This window comes from Eubalaena glacialis, chromosome 3 (genome assembly GCF_028564815.1).
Source record: "Eubalaena glacialis isolate mEubGla1 chromosome 3, mEubGla1.1.hap2.+ XY, whole genome shotgun sequence".
NCBI classification, from domain to species: Eukaryota; Metazoa; Chordata; class Mammalia; order Artiodactyla; family Balaenidae; genus Eubalaena; species Eubalaena glacialis.
This window is the reverse complement of record NC_083718.1, coordinates 61,632,992-61,652,544: the sequence shown is the minus strand read 5'-3', so window position 1 is coordinate 61,652,544 and position 19,553 is coordinate 61,632,992. Positions and strand designations below refer to the sequence as shown.

Sequence of the window (19,553 nt, the reverse complement as noted above, 5' to 3'; positions counted from 1 at the left end):
CCCTTCCTCAGGAAAGCCTTCTCTGGTGACCCCCCATATCAGAAGATGTCTCAAAGATATCTGCTCTTGTGGACTCATATTTCTCCTTCACAGCACTTATCACAAACCCTCATTACAGATTCTTTTTTGTAATTGTTTGCTGTGTGCTTTCCATACAATTGTCTTGCTTACCACTGCATTCTTAGCTTTCACCATAGTGATTGACTCATAGTAGTCCCTTTAAATGTTTGTTGAATTGAATCAATCCTTGAGGGGAGAGGGCAGAGGCTGTGTTGTTTTGTTTCTTTGGTATTGGGGAGCACTTCAAGCACAGTGTCCTCTGCTCTCAATAAGTGCTCTCTGAAAGAACGCACATCACATCCATTAGGAATGCTGCGTGATGTCATAGCTGGAGCCACTCAGAGGCTCCTTCCAGCTCACCTTATCTTGGGTAGAGAGGAAATAATGTGAACTCAGCAAGTGGTACATGAAAATAGATTTTCTTTGAGGTTCTTGTGGAGGGCTTTTAGATTAACCTTTTAAAATTGTGGAGTTGGAACCATATCCATTTTGACTTATCTCTTAATTATATTTTAAAACAGTAATTCTCAAAGTGTGGTCCCTGGGCCAACGTTGTTGTTATCACCAGGGAACTTGTTAGAAATGCAAATCCTTGGGCTTCACTATAGACCTGGTTAATCAGAAACTCTGGGGCTAGAGCTCAGCAATCTGTGTTTTTATAAGTCTTCCAGGTGATTCTGATGCATGCCAAAGTTTGAGAACTACTGTTTTAAACCAAAGTTCAAGTTCAGTTTAATCGATTTAACTAGTAAGAGAGTCTGCTTGGCTATCTATGCCAGTGAGGTCTAAAATAGCCCAGACTACAGAAGCTCAATTCCAAGCCTGCCTGCCCTCCTTGAGACAGGATGACAAGAGCACAGCCATTTTGGAAAAGGACCAGGGAACCGCCTTGGGCAAACAGAACTTGCAAGCTAAAGAACGAAGGCCCAGAGGGCCTGCGTCCCAAAGACAAAAACCAGGCTTGAAGGAATAAAAAATTAACTTTATTTCTGTTACACTAAGGAGTATACCTAGTTGCCACAAGACAAGAAGCTCAACTATAAATTTTAACCATATCTATTCCTGTGCTTTCTTACAGAAAATTCTCATGCATTTCTTTCTCCTCGGAGAAGCACTCTCTATTCCTGATAGCCACCATGGAGCCACCTGTTGCTGATCAAAGAAGTTTATTTCTGAAAATTATCAGTGATCATGAGACAAACGCTCCGTTTTGTTATACAGTAGGTCCACTACATATGAACCTTCAAGTTGAGAACTTTCAAAGACGCAAACGTGCGTTCCATTAACGTCAGGTATGAGTGAAATTGCAGCTTTCCCTCCATCTCCTATTGCTGACGACACTTCAGCTCTACCACCTCCCACCTCCTCCAGTCAGTAACTCTTCTTGCCTGTTCACTCGATGCCAGCCCCTGTATGACAGCTGTTGTACTGTACTACTGTACTTTTCAAGGTACTGTACTATAAGATTAAAAATGTTTTCTTTATTTTTGTTTGTTTTTTAATGTATCATTTGTGTGAAAAGTATTATAAACCTATTACAGTAAGTACTATATAGCTGATTGCATTAGTTCGGTACCTAGGCTAACTTTGTTGGACTTAAACGAACAAATTGGACTTACAAACGCGTTCTCAGAATGGAACTCCTTCGTATGGAGGGGACTTACTGTAAAATCAACTTGCCCCTTCTATTCTGAGAGCTGGTGCTTTTTTTTTTTGCGCCATCCTTGTTATGGTCAAGCTATCTCTTTAAATAAAAAGCTTTGCTTGCCTAAGAGTCTTGTGGAGGCGATATTCATTTCTATGGTATTGCTGTCCAAGAATCTGGAAAGAGCCCATAACATCCTCAGTCTGTAAATTCCTCCTGCAGTTTATAATACTGTGAAAAGCCCAATGATGCACATATTTTAAAACAGTGCCATTCACAGGAACTTCCTTAGGGTGTTTGGATAAGATGAGCATCTAAAAACATAGTACGTTTATTAAATACATAAAATAAGCTGTAGTAACTACTTTTAATGGTTTTTTATTTTATTTATTTATTTATTTTTGGCTGCATTGGGTCTTCGTTGCTGCATGCGGGCTTTCTCTAGTTGCGGTGAGCCGGGGCTACTCTTCGCTACGGTGCACGGGCTTCTCATTGCACTGGCTTTTCTCTTGCTGCAGAGCACAGGCTCTAGGCCCGCCGGCTTTAGTAGTTGCAGCATGCAGGCTCAGTAGTCGTGGCGCACAGGTTTAGCTGCTCCTCGGCATGTGGGATCTTCCAGGACCAGGGCTCGAACCTGTGTCCCCTGCATTCGGCAGACGGATTCTTAACCACTGCGCCACCAGGGAAGTCCCAAGTAACTACTTTTAGATGACATCCGAATGACAACCTGAGGAGGCCAATTACCAAAATGAGCCTTAAGTTTTGTGCACTGTGCTATGAGGGAAGGAGGAAGAGGGAGAGGACGCACTTCTGAATAACTGGTTGTTATTCTTTTCCCCTGAATTTCCATGTTGTTACATTATTAATAGTGAAACCCTGGGAATTCTCTGGCAGTCCAGTGGTTAGGCCTAGGCGCTCTCACTGCTGGGGCCCCAGCTTCAATCCCTGTTTGGGAAACTAAGATCCTGCAAGCTGAGCACAGCCAAGTGCTACTTTCCTCCAAATTAAACCTGAATTGTACAAGTAAAGTGGTTAAAGTAAGGCGGGGGTGGGGTGGGGCGGGAGATGCAGAAGGTACAGCTGGGTTGGGCAGTTTTCTTCTGCTATGGACTGGCTCTACTCATCCCTTGCCTCACTTCCTTCTAATCTACAAGTTTTTCTTTTCCGAGGCCCCCCTCCTCCAGTGTGCCCACCGCCGTCAGAGCTCAGCCCTTATGTGTCTCGTGATCAGAATGGGAGCGCAGAGACGAAAGGAACAAACAGCCTGGGACCCGGGAGCTCTCTTCCAAGGCTGTAAAGCCCAGAGCTGAGAAGGCTACCCCCGCTCGGTGCTCCGACGCAAGCCTGGGACCGGCACCCCGGCTCCCGCCCTGCCTCCGGCCCGTGGCCCCGCCCCGCGCCGCTCCGGCTCACGTAAATTAAAGCGCGGCGCCTGCGACGAAGCCGCCGGCGTGAGGCGAGCGCGTTGCAGCCAATGACGTGACAGGACGAAAATCACTGACCAATGAGCTGCTGAGATGGTCTGGGCAGCCAACCAATCGCGAAGCCTCGCACCCGGATATGATTGCCGATTCTGAAACCGAGCTCTGAAAAAGTGTGAGGGCCTGCCCACATGGGTCTGGGGCTTTGGGATGCAATAGGGGGTGAGCGTTTATTAGGTTCAGTGCCTTGCGTGTGCGGCGGGCGTGTAAAGGTCATCCCTTTGGGTTTTGAGTGGGGGACAAGTCAATGTGGCTGTTTGTCCGTGGAAAGAATTCCCGCTGCGGTGTCCCAGAACCAGCGCGTGGGGAAACCCCTCGGATGGTACCGCACAGGGAGTAGGAGAGTCTTGAAGACGCAGCTCGAGCAGTGGGAATATGGATCTCTTACCTAAAAGCCCTAAGGAGTTTGGCTCCATTGACTATTGGGAGAAGTTCTTCCAGCAGCGGGGAAAGAAAGCTTTCGAGTGGTATGGAACCTACCTGGAACTGTGCGGGTTGCTGCACAAATATATCAAGCCCAGGGAAAAGGTAAGCGCGGCCGGGCAGCCCTGTGTGTTCCCTGGAAGGTAGGAACTGATAACAGAAATCCTGCACTTGGTAGACGGTGACAGGCGTGGGGGCCCTAAACGGGCCCATATTTTCAGGATTCCATACATCATTCTAGCTAAAAGGTAATTACAAAGTATCCTTTTAAAGGTTTTCAGATAACGGAGCTTCCACCCCCAGATCATTCTTGAATTAATAACCTCACTGGAAGAATGACTTCTTTAGTAGTGCAACCTAGACATCTCCGACTAGTGAGGGAAGTGTGCTTTTCTGTCACTGTGCATCCCCGTGGAGCTGGCAGCACCCGTGGCTTTACTGATAAATGAATCTGTTATCAAATAGTTGTTGTGGGCCCACTGACTTTCAGGCACTGTGTTCAGCCCTTAAGCCACACAAGCATTAAGATATAAATCCTGGGCACATTCCAGAAGTGAAAAGTGCCAAGTACAGTAATAGGAGGTTTGATAGAGGTGGAAGTAGGGAAGGAAGAAGGGTAGAAAACGAAGATTTGAGGAGGAAGCTTTAAGAGCCAAACCTTATGCTGGGTGCTGTGTGTGTGTGTGTTTGCTCAGTCATTGAGTTCTCATAATAAACCTTGAGGTGAGTGGTAATACACGAACTCTACAGATGAGGAAACTGAGGCTCTGAGAGCCAGTTTCTTGCCCAAGACCATACATGTAGTAAGTGGTCGTGTGGGGATTTAAACTTAGATCCACCTAGCTCCAAAGCTTATGCACTTGTCATTGTACAATGCTTTTCCAGAGATGGTGACATCAGGGCAGAATTTTGAAAGATCAATGGGAGATTCCTCCACAGAGAGGGGGGCAACAACCTGTGTTATAAGTTTGGCTTCAGAAAATAGCAGAATATCATGAGTTGGAGCCAAAGGCATGAGTGGAATAGGATCATGCCAGACCTAGGTTTTCAACAGTAAAACAAATAGGAGATTTCAGTTATAACTACTGTATTTGGATTCTGTGACTTCCTATAAATTCTTGAATAATAAATTCTTGATTCAGATAAAAGAACAACCATGATTAGTTTGTTCCTGCAACTGATTAATAAACGCTTGATTCAGAGAAAAGAACAACCCCGGTTAGTTTGTTTCTGCATAACTTGCATTGTTATAGCGGAATGTGGTTTGTTACTAGTGAGTTCTTCTAACCAGTGGTGTTTCAAGATGGAGCCTAGAATCAACTTTGTAATGGTGCTCTCTCATGGCATAGCATCTTCGCCCTCTGAAAACATACAGCAGCCAGGGTGAGACTTGATTCCTTGAAGTGTCTGAAGCTCATTCCTTTGCCTTGATCACCTCCATCTTGTTTTCTTTCCCCCTAGGTGCTGGTGATTGGGTGTGGTAACTCAGAGCTAAGCGAGCAGCTGTATGATGTGGGCTATCAGGATATAGTGAACATTGACATCAGTGAGGTCGTCATCAAGCAAATGAAGGAACGCAATGCTGGCCGACGGCCCCAGATGAGCTTCTTGAAGATGGACATGACACAGATGGAGTTTCCCGATGCCTCATTCCAGGTGGTGTTAGACAAGGGCACCCTGGACGCCGTCCTGACAGATGAGGAGGAGAAGACCCTGCAGCAGGTGGACAGGATGCTGGCTGAGGTTGGCCGTGTCCTGCAGGTGGGCGGTCGCTACCTCTGCATCTCCTTGGCTCAGGCTCACGTCCTGAAGAAAGCAGTGGGTCACTTCTCTCGGGAGGGGTGGATGGTGAGGGTGCACCAGGTGGCCAACAGCCAAGACCAGCTGTTGGAAGCAGAGCCTCGGTTCTCCTTGCCTGTCTTTGCCTTCATCATGACCAAGTTCAGGCCGGTCCCTGGCTCTGCCCTTCAGATCTTTGAGCTGTGTGCTCAGGAGCAGGGCAAGCCTGTGCGGCTGGAGAGTGCCGAGCGGCTGGCTGAGGCGGTGCGGGAGCGGCAGCAGTATGTCTGGCTGTGCAGCCAGCTGTACCGCAAGGCCGGGCTGGGGAATGTGTCTCTGGACTTGTGCAGTGGGGACACGGGGGAGCCACGCTACACCCTCCACGTGGTGGACAGCCCCACTGTGAAACCATCGCGGGACAGTCATTTTGCCATTTTCATCAGTGAGTTGGGATTGCTCCCTCTCTTCCCTGGAGGGGGCTGGCTTACAGGGGCTGGGGCTGGGGCTTTGGTGGATGGGTATGCCTTGGCTGGTTTTATCTTGCAGGGGGCGGTGCTTGAAGAGGTTAGACTGGCCAGGGCATGAGGAAGGGGGAGCTGCCTGCTTGGATTTGAGGTTTATTTCTTCTCATCTTCCATTGCAAAGGCTTGAAGTAATATAGATGCATTTAGGCAGGTCACGCATTTGTAGAGATGTTAGTCACTTTGTAACAAGGAGTAGTGGAAGCAACGGGAGTCCCAGCCTTGTAGCCTGTAAGCTGTGTGACCTGGGGAAGTTTCTGTGCGTCTCTGCTGAATTTAGAGACAGTACAGAGTAGTAGCTAAAAAAGTGAGCTCTGGAACCAGACTATTTAGTTTCCAGTCCTGGCTCAGTCACTTCCTGGTGGTATTGGACAAGTTAGTGTTCTTTCTGTGCCTCAGTTTCTTCATCTATAAAGTGAGATCTTAACTGTGTAATTGTGAGAAGTGTAAAAGCTCTTTGAATGGTGCCTGGCACATGATAAGTTTTACAAACGTTAGTGTTATTATTGAAAGGGGTAAATGATACCAGATTCACCTTAGTAATGATCAAAAGAGGTAGTATGAGGAAATGCTCTCAAAAGTAGAATATTCTAGACAAACATGAGGTGGTGATACATCATGCTGGTAATTTGTTTCCTGACATCGAATCCATTTTTCCAAGTATTTCCTTATCCTAACTGTGCACCTGTGAGAACTAATAGCACAGTGGATACGAGCATGGAGTCTGGGGCTGGACTGCCTGGGGTTGAGCCCTAGCTTCGCCAGTTACGAGCTGTGTGAACTTGGGCAAATAATGTAACTTCTGTGTCTTAATTTCCTCATTTATAAAATGGGAATAATAATACTGCCTGCATCTTGGGCTATTGTGAGGATTTGATTATTTTCTGTTTGTAAACTGCTTGGAATAATGCCTGGCATGTAAGAAGTGTTAGCATTATTGCTATTTTTCTTGCACTAGGTACTTGCCTCCCTCCCCTTACATACACACTCACACTTCTTGTCCACGCTGGGTCCTGCCGTGGGTCTGATGGCAGCTTTGCTGTGGACATTGTTGACTGGGGATTGATAGCCCCTCAGTAGGTCACAGTTGGAAGGGTTACTGGGCTTGGGGTAGGGGCTGGCTCTCTGCCACGTGGGGCATATTGGTCGTGGGCTTGAACTTTTCCCAGGACTCCCTGTCAACAAATGCCTCTTTCCAGTCCCCCAGGGTCGGGAGACCGAGTGGCTGTTTGGCATGGAGGAGGGCCGGAAGCAGCTGGCAGCCAGTGCGGGCTTCAGGAGGCTGATCACGGTGGCCCTTCACCGAGGTCAGCAGTACGAAGGCATGGACAGCATCCAGGCCGAGCTGTCGGCCAGAGTCATGGAGCTGGCCCCGGCCGGGATGCCCGCCCAGCAGCAGGTAACAAAGCTTTGGTAGCAGCTTTCAGGGTTTCTGGGGAAGTCATATTAGTAGCCAGGAAGGCAGAGGTATCTTGGCAGAAGCTAGGACTAGGGTCTGTGACCCTAGTCTGTTCCTGGAGGGCATGTCAGCAGCTAAGAGCTAAGTGAGCAGAAGTTATGTCCCAGGCAGTGAGTGGAAGGTGAGCGGTTGCCCTTATTGAGACCCCCAGTAGCATCTGTGCCTGTGGGGCCACTCGGATGGCATGAAGGAAGTGCTCTCCACCTTGCAAGCTCCAGCTCTTCACACTGCAGCTTACTCAGGCTGTATTTCTCCTAACTCACTTTGCGCAGGATTTCCTTGGCCATTTTGCTTTTTAGAACCATCATTATGTTAGGTAGAATGGGAAAGGGCCAAAAGAGCTCAGCTTAATTTTCAGGATATTAACATTCCTGGTCTGATGTTCCACTGGGAAGGAAACTGAAGGTTTTTGCCAAAATGGTGATATGGTATTATCATTTGACGCCATCTGTCTTGTACTATCCTGGTCACAAGAGAGGGTAATTGATAGGTGACTTTATTGCAAGGACTTTATAGAAAGGAGTTTATCCTTCTTGATAGATGGGAAAGACAAGGTACCTGGAAGCTTGATGCTGTAGCAACAGAACTGAAAAGAAGAACCCAGGCTCCTGGATTCCCAGCCTGTGGTTCTGCCCACTAGGCTGACTTGTGCTTACAGATGAATATGTATTTGATGCTTTCTGGAAGACTTTGGGGTTGGTGTCCCATCAGAGAGACCCAGATCCTGTGGGGAGGTTCATTTGTGAATTTCTCTCAACAGTGCCTACATCTCCGCAAAGTCAGGACCCTCATGATTATTAAATACTCTTGTAAGTCTTTAAAAAGAAATAAATGTGAAGATTGGGAAGGGAATGGAAAAGTTTAGGGGAAAAATGTATTTTTTCCTCCTAATTTTTTCTTCTGTTTAGAAGAATGCAGAAAAAAGTTGAGAATAACTGGGGGAAGGGAGACACTTTGCCAAATTTGGAGTGGTTGCTTTCCCCATGGATTTTGATATCTTTATCCCTATTCAGATTCCTTCTCTCATGATTCTATTCCCTTCGTGAGGCTTCCTTTTAGCTTTCATTGTCTTGGACTATTGAAAGTCCTTTTAAGGATTACTGTTGAGAAACTCATATTTTTCTTGTGGAGAACCAACTGCATTTCATGAATGGTTTGGGGAATCTTTAGTTGTTCAGTTGGTTTTCAAAAAGGTCAATTAAACCTTTTGAGATCTAGTCAAACGCCCCAGAAGAGTACTTTAACAAAATGGCAAATCTTCGGAGTTGTTGCTGCTCAGAACCTTGGTGCGGGGATTCTTCACATACACACAAAGGGAAGGGATTATAATTTCTCGTATTTCTCAGTTGAGCTGGTGTTTTCACCACATCTCTGCTGTTCCTTCAGGTACCCTTCCTGTCTGTGGGTGGGGACATCGGGGTCCGGACTGTTCAGCACCAAGACTGCAGCCCTTTGAGTGGCGACTACGTCATCGAGGATGTGCAGGGGGATGACAAGCGCTACTTTCGACGGCTGATCTTCCTCAGCAACAGGAACGTGGTGCAGTCAGAAGCCAGGCTGCTGAAGGATGTGTCTCACAGAGGTGAGGCGGCGTGGGCACAGTGGTGGGGCCCACGTGGACGTGGTATGGACAATTTGGGGTGGTCAGAAAGACCTGGGAGCTTGGCGGAGCTGTAGGACAGACCCGGATACCTGTGACCAGAGGCACACGGCTCTGTGGGTTGTCCTCTTATCATCTGGGCTCTTAGGGTGTGAGTGGCGATGAACAGAAGGGAGGTCAATGTTCTGTTCTTGAGCAAAGCCTGACTCTGCAGTGATAAGGAGCAGGGGTGGTGGTTTATCAGACAAATGTGATAATCACTTTAATGCCTGCAGTTCAAAGACCACGTGTTTTACAAGTTGCTCCATATACGTCTGTGTATTAATTCAGTAGGCCTGCCCTCCTCCATGGGGCCACCTCCTAGCACCTGTTTTAGAGGGTTGTACAGTTGGTGGGTGCCCTAGAGGTCACCTAGTCTGGTAGAACTTTCTGCAGTGAAGGAAATGTTTAGTACCCAGTTAGCTGCCCAGGGTAGCAGCCATGAACCATGTGTGGCTACCGAGCACTAGGAACATGGCCGGTGTGACTAAGGAACTGAATCTTTAACCTTTTTTCTGATGTAAGTTCTTAATCCTGATGAACTTACATTTAAGTTTAAATGGCCACAAGTGGCCCATGGCTACAGGCTTTGACAGGGTAGATCTCTACCATGTTCTCTCTTTTTTTTAAAATTAATTAATTAATTAATTAATTTTTGGCTGCGTCGGGTCTTCGTTGCTGTGCACGGGCTTTCTCTAGCTGTGGCGAGCAGGGGCTATTCTTCGTTGTGGTGCCCGGGCTTCTCATTGCGGTGGCCTCTCTTGTTGCAGAGCACGGGATCTAGGCGTGCGGGCTTCAATAGTTGTGGCTCGCGGGCTCAGCAGTTGTGGCTCGCGGGCTCTAGAGTGCAGGCTCAGTAGTTGTGGCACATCGGCTTAGTTGCTCTGCGGCATGTGGGATCTTCCCGGACCAGGGATCAAACCCGTGTCCCTTGCATTGGCAGGCGGATTCTTTTTTTTTTTTTTTTTTTTAATAAATTTATTTATTTATTTTTGGCTGTGTTGGGTCTTCGTTTCTGTGCGAGGGCTTTCTCTAGTTGCGGCGAGCGGGGGCCACTCTTCATCGCGGTGCGCGGGCCTCTCACTATCGCGGCCTCTCTTGTTGCGGAGCACAGGCTCCAGACGCGCAGGCTCAGTAGTTGTGGCTCACGGGCCCAGTTGCTCCGCGGCATGTGGGATCTTCCCAGACCAGGGCTTGAACCCGTGTCCCCTGCATTGGCAGGCAGATTCTCAACCACTGTGCCACCAGGGAAGCCCCCCACCATGTTCTCTTTTAAGTGGTCTCCCACGTGCTGCTCAGAAACGCGCACTAATGGGGAGAGCAATCGTTTGTTTATTTTCTCGGGGCATTATATGTTTGTATTATAAAAGTAATACTTACTCATTGTAATCAATCACAGATCACATGTATAGAGTAGAAAAATATTCCTCCCCACCCCTTCTCCAGTATAACTTCCCTTTAGAGGCACAGAGAGTCAGGCTTGGAATCTGAAATTGGCTCTCCTGATTGCCGGTCATTCCCTTTGCCTGATGATGCTGTCCTGTTGGCAAGGCCATCTGGAAGGAGGGTGAAAAGAGAGAATTCAGAACCTCATGAGGTCATGGGTTTGCCCACAGCTCAGGATCAGGTTATTCTCAGCAAGATGGTCTCCTCTTGACGGGTGTCCCCTGGTCATGTGCACCCATATTTGTTGGGTTCCTGTGCTGTCATTGGGTCACTTGGGCTGCAGGTTGGTTCAGTTTCATCTCACTGAAAGCTCAGTAAAAGTGCTTCAAAGAACATTTTGCCCTCCAATTTGGGTTTTGGTTTTTTTCCCCACAGTTGTCAAGACTTCTTAGTATCACTTAATTCTTATGGGAATGATTTCCGTCATGGAAGTATTGGTGAGCAAGGAGGAGAATGTGTTAAAAAGCAATTTAACATCTCTGAAAAGCACACTGCCACTTACACTTCAGTGCCCAGTGGGGCAGCTGGTCCCTAGGAAAACCCCAGAGCCATCTGTTCACTCTATCCTGGAGCAGTTGAGGGAGTAGGTAGAGGGAGAGTAGAGGGGCCTTTTGTACGATTTCCCCCCTTCTGTGAACATTTGTGATGTCCTTGTTCAGTGGGGTGGTATGAATTACTGTCTGTGTGATGTAGTAGAAAGATGATAGCTGCTGCAGACAGGTAGTCCCAGGTTCAAATCCTGGCTGCATTGCCTACTGATTTGGGCCTAATTAATAACTCTTCAGATCTTCAGTTTTTCCATCTGCCAAGAATTGGAATAAGAGCATTGATATAGGGTTGTTTCAAAGCTACAAGAGTAAAAGTCCTAGTATAGTAATTGGCATAGAGGAGGTAGTTGGAAACTAAGTCCTTTTTCCCCTAAAAGAACTGATGAATAAACTTCTCACCTGTTAGCAGCTTTATATTTCCCAGAGGAGAGGTACTAGTACTCCTCACTTGAGTTTTCCCAGTGTTCTGAGTTTTGGGGTGTTTCTTTGCCACTTCCCTTTTCTGACTCTCTGGTGTATGTTAAATGTTTAACAACCGTCTCTTTGGGGAAAAAAGCCATGATATGCACTGTTTGCCAATTTCTGTGGCATAAAAATGGCCACCATGGCCAGATTTCAAGCCACCAACATGTCAACCAGTTCACAAAATTCCTGCATATTTCACAATTGGGTTCTCGAGTCTCATCAGACCAGTTGCAGCATACTGCTGCTGGTGTGCCTTACTTTCCAAGGAGTAGTGTACCATGCATATGACTTCATTCATCTCTGTCTGTGATCTAGCCCAGAAGAAACGGAAAAAAGACAGGAAGAAGCAGCGGCCTGCTGATACTCCAGAGGACCCCCCTGCAGCCCCGGGGCAGTCCATTGATAAGAGTTACCTGTGCTGTGAACACCACAAAGCCATGATTGCCGGCCTTGCCCTGCTGAGAAACCCGGAGCTGCTCCTAGGTGAGGGGGTCGCCACTGCCTTCCACAGGAGGGAACATGTAAGATCACGGAGGTAATCAGTGTCAGCTGCCTTGCAGTTTAAGAACCATAATTATAGACCAACAGATGCACATATAGTCATATCTTTCTTATTCCCAACCATCTTCTACATTCATGAACATCCAAATAACTTTTCCTTCAAACTCAAATTGTTTGAAACAGCTACATGTGCTGATACCTAAAATTTTTTCCTCTATTCATTTATTTTAAAAATCAGTGTAAAGTAAACTATACTTGAGTTTAAAAAGTTAATGTGTAAAATACATTCATTGAGATCTGTAAAGTATACAGATCTTAAGTTGTTCAGCTTGATGAACTTTTGCATATGCATTTACCCATGTAACCAGATGGAATATTTAAAAATCACATCTCCGGAGAAATATACCTGTGCACTTTAGGAGAATTTCTGGCTTTTCAGTGATGCATTATTTGAGTACTAGATGCAATTCTATCTTGAATTTCTACTTTAAAAAGAAAAACCATAGTATAGATAGTACAGTCATAGCCTTATCACTAATAATAGGTTTGGATCTGACCACAGTAGCAAAACTGTTCATGATTCTGTCTACTCTTGTAACTGTCTTCACTCAAAGTCCCTAAGTATGTCTTATTGGAACATGCTGTACATTTGATCTATCTTGGTGTTGATGTATGTCCCTAGAGTCTCAGTTCTTCCATTTAATCCTCAGGGTCTGTCTCCTTTTGGTGATTCGTTCTTGTTTCTTACCTTCCTTTCATCCCCTGTGGTTGCTGTGGTTTTTCTGTGCTTGTGTGTAGGATTTGGGCCTTTATTTTCCTGTGGTTTCTGGAACTTGGGTGGATTGCCCTCACTTGGTGGCTGTGTCTGAGAAGGCAGTGTGGCCTTTGAGTTGAAAGCTGAGCAGAGGGCATCACATCTACACTCCCTGTGATCATAAACAAGATGTTGGCCATTGTCCCTCCCGTTTTCTAGAGGGGTTTAATAATGCTTATGGTGGGGGTTATTGCTATAATGTCAGCTGAGTGCTTTGGGATCTTTAAGGGGCCATAATAATAATACACTGGTTCATCTTCTGGATCTAGTAAAGGAAGGATTGTGAGGCCAGGGTTGAGTTTTCAGATGTTAAATTGACTCCCAAGTTTCTAGAAAGAGACAAGGGAGGCCAGGTCTCTAAATCTTGTATCCCCTGGGCAGCACCAGCAATCTGACTCCCTCTTTTGCCCTCCCCAAGTGTGGTACAAAACTTTACAGTGAGCAGGTGGTAAAACGATGCTTTTATTCTTTATTACAGAGACCCCACTGGGATTGTTGGTGGTAGGCCTGGGTGGGGGCAGCCTCCCCCTTTTTGTCCACGATCATTTCCCAAAGTCCTGCATCGATGCTGTGGAGATCGACCCCTGCATGTTGCAAGTGGCCACTCAGTGGTTTGGCTTCTCCCAGAGCGACCGTATGAAGGTCCACATCGCGGATGGCCTGGACTATATTAGCAGCCTGGCAGAAGAAGAAGGTACTGCTATTGGAGAATTTGGAGGGGTGTTGAGGGAGGATTGATCCCAGGTTGTCAGGCCTGCAAGGGCCTCTAGAACTCACCTCTGAGAGGGCAGCATCAGCATCATCCCAGTCTTTCACCAGTTCGTTTGTTCATTCATTTGTTGACAGTTATTCAATAAATATAGAGTGTCCACCACATGCTCAGTACTCTTAGGGGTTGGGCTATGGCAACAAGCAAAACAGACCATTTCCTGCCCTAATGACGCTAACAAACGAGTGGGCTTCCCTTCTGAATCTCTTCTGACCCTGTAACCTTGCCACTTTCTCATCATCCCAAGAAACCCAGAATCTGTATCTGAGTGAGGAAAAGGGGAAGAAACGTTGGGGGTGTGTGTTGGGAAGTTGTTTTGTAAATCTGTCAGCTACAGGTGAAGCCAGAAACAGAGCAAAACAGCATTCATGTAGATGAGTGGTTCTAAACCTCAGGGACAATGTCCGCAGGCACTTTTTTGTTGTGACCATTAGGTACGGATGTTTCTGGCATCTAGTGGGTAGAGACCCAGGAGGCTGCTCAACATCCTACAATGCACAGGACAGCCACTGATGATAAAGAAGTATCTAGCCCAAATGTCAGTAGTGCTGAGGTTAAACCGTGATGCAGGTGTTAGTGGGAATTCCAGTAGCCCTGCTGCTACTGGAATTAAGGCTCCATTTTGCTATAATAATTTGTATCCCAGACTTGGACAAAAGGCATATTAATGTTTTACAATAGCTCCCCTGATCCTTCTGCAGCTTAATATATAGGCTTCTGATGACTGATGCTTTGCAGAACATGAGCCCCTCAGGGAGAAGTCAGTTAGGTTGGTTCAGTCCTACGTGAACCTGGGGAGCCCAGGCCACACACCCTTCCCGGTCTACTCATTCTATAATAGATGCTCTGGTTCTCGCTGGGTTAGAGTATCTTCCAGGAAGGGTGTGGCAAAACGGGATGCCTGGGGTAAATGTTTTGGTGCTGGGATGGACAGATGCTGTCTTATGTAATTGCAAACTGAACTTAACTCTATCAGAGTTTCACAGGTTCACTCTCTGAGGCTGGGACCAGTCTGGGGGCCCAGGGCTGATACATGTGAAGCACTTAAAACAGTGCCAGGCACATGGTAGGTACTCAATCCATGAGGTGCTGCTGTTGTTATCACCTCTAAGTCAGTTTTGAACAGCCCTGGCCTTCGTCTTAACAGCAACCTTTCGGATTGTTGGGGGGCTCAGTGCCACAAATGTGGGCCTTGGTTGTCCTTGGACGTGGATGAGCCAACACGTTCTGCTCTTGAAGAAACCAAAATCAGGTCTGTGCTATGAACAGTGATGGACATGTGTAGTCCTAAGTAAATATGTATTTATTTAATAATCATTAGCACTGTCTCAAAGTTTGCCCAAAACAAATCATTAGTATCGCAGGCCTACCCCTTGTAAAAACTAACATTATAGTAAGGAGTGGATCAGATTCATGGTCAGTTCTTTCTCACCCATTGAGCGAAATCAATTCTTTCTTGAGCCAGTAATTGTTCAAGCAACTAGAAAAGATATGCTAACTTTAATTTGAGAACATTTTCTCCTAGGAGGCAACATATGCTGTTTCCAGAGTTAAGTTAAAGTTACCATTTGCAGGGTCAGCCCTTAAAGGCAGAGGCAGCTGCTTTGTCTAGATCAACGGTTCTCAACTCTGACTATATTTCGAATCACCTGGGGAGCTTAAGAAAAGTACACCAGAGGCTTCCCATCTCCCCTCCCATCTGTTCTTCGCCACCCCAGGGTTTTAACTCTGTTGATTAGGAGTGGAGCCCAGGTTCTCTGAATCTTTAGAATTTTCCCATTTGACTCTAATGTTCTGTCAGGATTGAAAATCACTGGTATAGATGGACTCTTAACCAAGCAGTAATCCTGCTGGAGTGGACCCCAGTAATGTGTGTGTGTGGAAAGGGCTTTAAAATGTGGAGGAAGAAGATGAGATGCAGGCCCCATCGTAGACGTGGAGTACTCACAGCAGAACGCTGATGACGCGCCTCCTCTGGACTGTGACGTTAGTGCCCTCATAAGCAGACCACATCCTCCATGTCATCCTTGTGACTTAGCCACCTGTGCCCACCACAGGTCACGGAGGAGATGTGGTGGAGGAATGTAAATGGTGTTACTGTATCCAGCAGAGACAAGACTCGTTTGCTTCTCTTTCCCAGCACGACCTCACTACGATGTCATAATGTTTGATGTGGACAGTAAGGACCCAACCCTGGGAATGAGTTGTCCACCCCCAGCGTTTGTGGCCCAACCTTTCCTGCAGAAGGTCAAAAGCATCTTGACTCCTGAAGGTATGAAGAACAGAAGGTTGGGGAGGGAGAAGGGATGGGCCCTTTAAGGACATTTTTCTTTTTAATGAAAAATGCACGTATCATAAGTACCTTGTACCTTGATCGGTTTCCCCAAATTGAACATATTCATTTACCAGCACCAAACACCGAACATTTCCAGTGCCCCAGAAGTCCACCTCTTACCTCCTTTCAGTAACTTGTCCTCTCAAGGATAACCACTATCTTCACTTCTATCAGCACAGCTTAGTTTTGCCCATACGGAATGTTCTCTGTTTCTTTCACTCAGCATGATGTTTGTGAAATTCACCCATGTTGTGTTGACACTGAGTGATACACTATTTATTTCTCCATTCTGCTTTTGGCATTTGGGTTGTTTCCTGTTTGGGGCTTTTATAAGAAGTGTTGCCATTAACGTTCTAGTAGATGCCTTTTGGTGAAATGTGTGTGCAGGTTTGTTGGGCATAGATGTAGGGCTGTAATTGCTGGATCACAGATTATGCATATGTTCAGTTTTTGTAAATGCTGCCACACAGTTACAAAGTAGTCGCAGCAATTCACATCCCCACCGGCATGGTGGCGCTAGTGACCATTTGAATTCTTCCCACATGCCCTGGACTGGGCAGTATGTGATTTCATCTTCATAGCAGCCTGTTTTCAGATGAGGAAACTGAGGTAGAGACTTGCCAAGGTGACACAAGATAAGAGCTAAGGCTCCAACCCTGATCCTTGTGACTTGAAAGCTGGAGCTCTTAATCCTTATGTTCACTGCCTCCCAGGTATTTTGATTTGGCTAAGGTACTGTGGTGAACAGTTGATTTAGAACCCTTAATTGTCACAAGTGAAGGCATGTGATATATATGTCAAGAACATAATCTCTCTGTGGAATTGCTACATTCTTACTTGGGGCTATTAATTACTTCTTTCTCAAAGCAATCCTTTGTGAAACTGAAGTATGGAGAATGGTAACATTTGTTAGCAGCACAAAAGAGCAAGAAATTAGCTTGAAGTTTTCTCATGGTTCACACATCCCCCATGCTTTTCTCTTCCTGCCTTTGTATGCTGTGTGTTCTCTGCAAAGTCACTGCCGCTGTAGGTGTGTTCCTTGGTCCACCAGCCTCCCTGGGGCAGGAATGGCTATATTCCTCAGAGCTGAACCTTGTCCCCAACGTGTCCCCTGAACCACAGTCATTCTGACCCTTTCCTCCCCACCCTACAGGTGTCTTTATCCTCAACCTCGTGTGCCGAGACCTAGGGCTAAAGGACTCAGTGCTGGCTGGGCTCAAGGCGGTGTTCCCCCTCCTATATGTCCGGCGAATTGAGGGTGAAGTAAACGAGATCCTGTTCTGTCAGCCGCACCCTGAGCGGAAACTTGTCACGCCAGAGCTGCTGGAAATGGCCCAGGCCTTGGAGCAAACCCTGAGGAAGCCTGGAAAGGGCTGGGATGACACGTACGTCCTGTCAGACATGCTCAAAACTGTGAAGATTGTTTGATTGTCAGGACCAGGCAGTCCTCTCAGCTTCCTGCCAGACTGACCTTGGGCTCCTGGCCTACCAGAGATTGAAGAAATATAATGCACAATACTTTTTAAGCCTTGTATTTTTCTTAGTTTCATACTCACCTGCATGCGACCTCCAGCTTGGTGAGGTTGCCTGAAGATCTGGGAAAATAAAAAAGTCCTTTCCATCCTGTCTTCTTCAGTACTGCTTGGGTTGATTGCCTTTGCTTCCTTTACTGTGTCCTTGAGTAGGAGTCCCTGCTGGAGCCCCCATCAGGTGTGATGCCTTAACGAGCATGCCCCAAGCTCCTTAGGACTGGAGACAATCAAATGTGATTGCTGGTTTGCTTTGCTTTCTCCTTCTCTTGGTCCTAAAGGAATAATCTCAAGTGAGATAATAGGACATTCTGTGCCAAAAGACTATAAATAGAGTAGGATCATTTAAGAGAACATCTACGCTGTCTCCCTACAGATGGAACAGCTGCTGACACGGTCCCAAGTTTTTTTTTATAAATTTATTTATTTATTTTTGGCTGTGTTGGGTCTTCCTTGCGGCGAGCGGAGGCTACTCTTCGTTGCAGTGTGCGGGCTTCTCATTGCAGTGGCTTCTCCTGTTGCAGAGCACGGGCTCTAGGCGTGCAGGCTTCAGTAGTTGTGGCACGTGGGCTCAGTAGTTGTGGCTCATGGGCTCTGGAGCGTAGGCTCAGTAGCTGTGGCACACAGGCTCAGTTGCTCCGTGGCATGTGGGATCTTCCTGGACCAGGGCTCGAACCCGTGTCCCCTGCCTTGGCAGACGGATTCTCAACCACTGCGCCACCAGGGAAGCCCAATGGTCCCAAGTTTTAAAAATCTGCTAACCCACTCCTCTGCTTAACAACTTTCCTCGTAGCCTAAGCCATCTATTCTGTTCCAGTGGAGGGAGTGGATGTAACTGGCCCCATGACTGCATGTGTCAGAGACTTAGCAGGCTGAAGTCTCCAGTATTGGTTTACTCACGTTTACTGAGTGGCAGCTACATGCCAGACCCACTGTAAAGAGCTGTAGTGGAAGTAAAGATGTTTAAGAATTGCCCAAAACCACGAATTAGTGATAAAAATTAACATGTTCCAGGAACTTTTCTAAGTAATTCAATACACTGTCTCATTTGATCTGAGACAAAAGATAGTTAAACCAAAACTGCATCTAACCCCAAATCTCACTTGGCCAGAAGTATCAATCTTACCTATTGAAACTGTTATGCCAGCAGTTCGGAAATTGGCTGGAATTTCACCTCTCCTAATAGTAGTAAGCCAAGGCTGACTTAATAAGCAGCACCACGGAAAATCCACTACCCCAGCGCCTCTCTCCACACGCCCTTAAAATGAACTCTAACCTCTTGAGGTGAAGCATATTTCAAAACTAGGTTGTCATCCTTACAAAATTTGCAGCCCGTTGAGGAGAAGGCTGTGTGTGCAGAGTAATGATTTTAGATGTATCCATTAGAAATACTAGGTCTTCTTCAGGGGAGGGCCTTCCCTGGAACTGTGTAAATGGAAGGTTATCTCTTAGCATGCCCTGTACCCCAAGGACCTCAGCTTGGGAATCCTCATTGTTTTCTAATTTGTAAACTTATAATGCAGTGTTAGGATAGGTTATAGAGGCACAGGGTCTGAGTTGGAGGATCTAGTGCCGTGCAGACTTTGAAACAGCACACTTGGTGGCATAGCCAAGCTAGAGAATTACCAGAATGCTGACAAGGTCTCAACTGTGTCCCTTATGAGGAGTAGTTGAAGGAATTAGGTTCACTGGAGAGAAGCCTTTGGATGTAGGAAGAGGCACTCAGGGGTGATGATAATTGTCTTAAAATTTTTGAAAGACTGTGGGTATGTAAGAAGAGTGAGGTTGGTCACACGTGCCTCCAAAGACTGAAGAAAGACCAATGGGCAGAAATTACAGTTGGGCAGCTTTCAGCTTAATTTCCTACAAAGAGGTTTGTGCTGATGGAGACCATTGTGTTTATGAGGACACATGGCGAGTCAGGCTTTTACTCAAACCCTAGTCTAACTCTGCTCTGTGTGCTCACTTGTGAGGAAAGGGTTTTGTGTGTACAAGGCAATGCCATTGGCCTGTATACCATCTTTCCTACTGGAGAACTATTAACTTTTTGTTTTTTTGGGGGGTGGGGGATTTCATTTTATTTCATATTTTAAAAAACTGAAGTGTAATTGACACAACATTATATTAGTTTCAGGTGTA

At 46.4% G+C, this 19,553-nt stretch overlaps 1 protein-coding gene across 2 annotated transcripts; it reads left to right on the top strand.

Moving 5' to 3' along the window:
- Positions 1 to 3,286: 3,286 nt before the first annotated feature.
- METTL13 (methyltransferase 13, eEF1A N-terminus and K55) lies at positions 3,287 to 17,509 on the top strand. Of its 2 annotated transcripts, XM_061185716.1 has the most exons (8): positions 3,287 to 3,714; positions 5,071 to 5,830; positions 7,109 to 7,308; positions 8,755 to 8,950; positions 11,782 to 11,949; positions 13,260 to 13,475; positions 15,691 to 15,822; positions 17,039 to 17,509. In XM_061185716.1, exons 1-8 carry the CDS (start codon positions 3,562 to 3,564, stop codon positions 17,311 to 17,313), a joined length of 2,100 nt encoding a protein of 699 aa, XP_061041699.1. In that variant the 5' UTR covers positions 3,287 to 3,561; the 3' UTR covers positions 17,314 to 17,509. The 2 variants fall into 2 exon arrangements, with proteins under 2 accessions (XP_061041699.1, XP_061041700.1); XM_061185717.1 differs by lacking the exons at positions 15,691 to 15,822; positions 17,039 to 17,509 and adding an exon at positions 15,352 to 15,414.
- Positions 17,510 to 19,553: the final 2,044 nt, after the last annotated feature.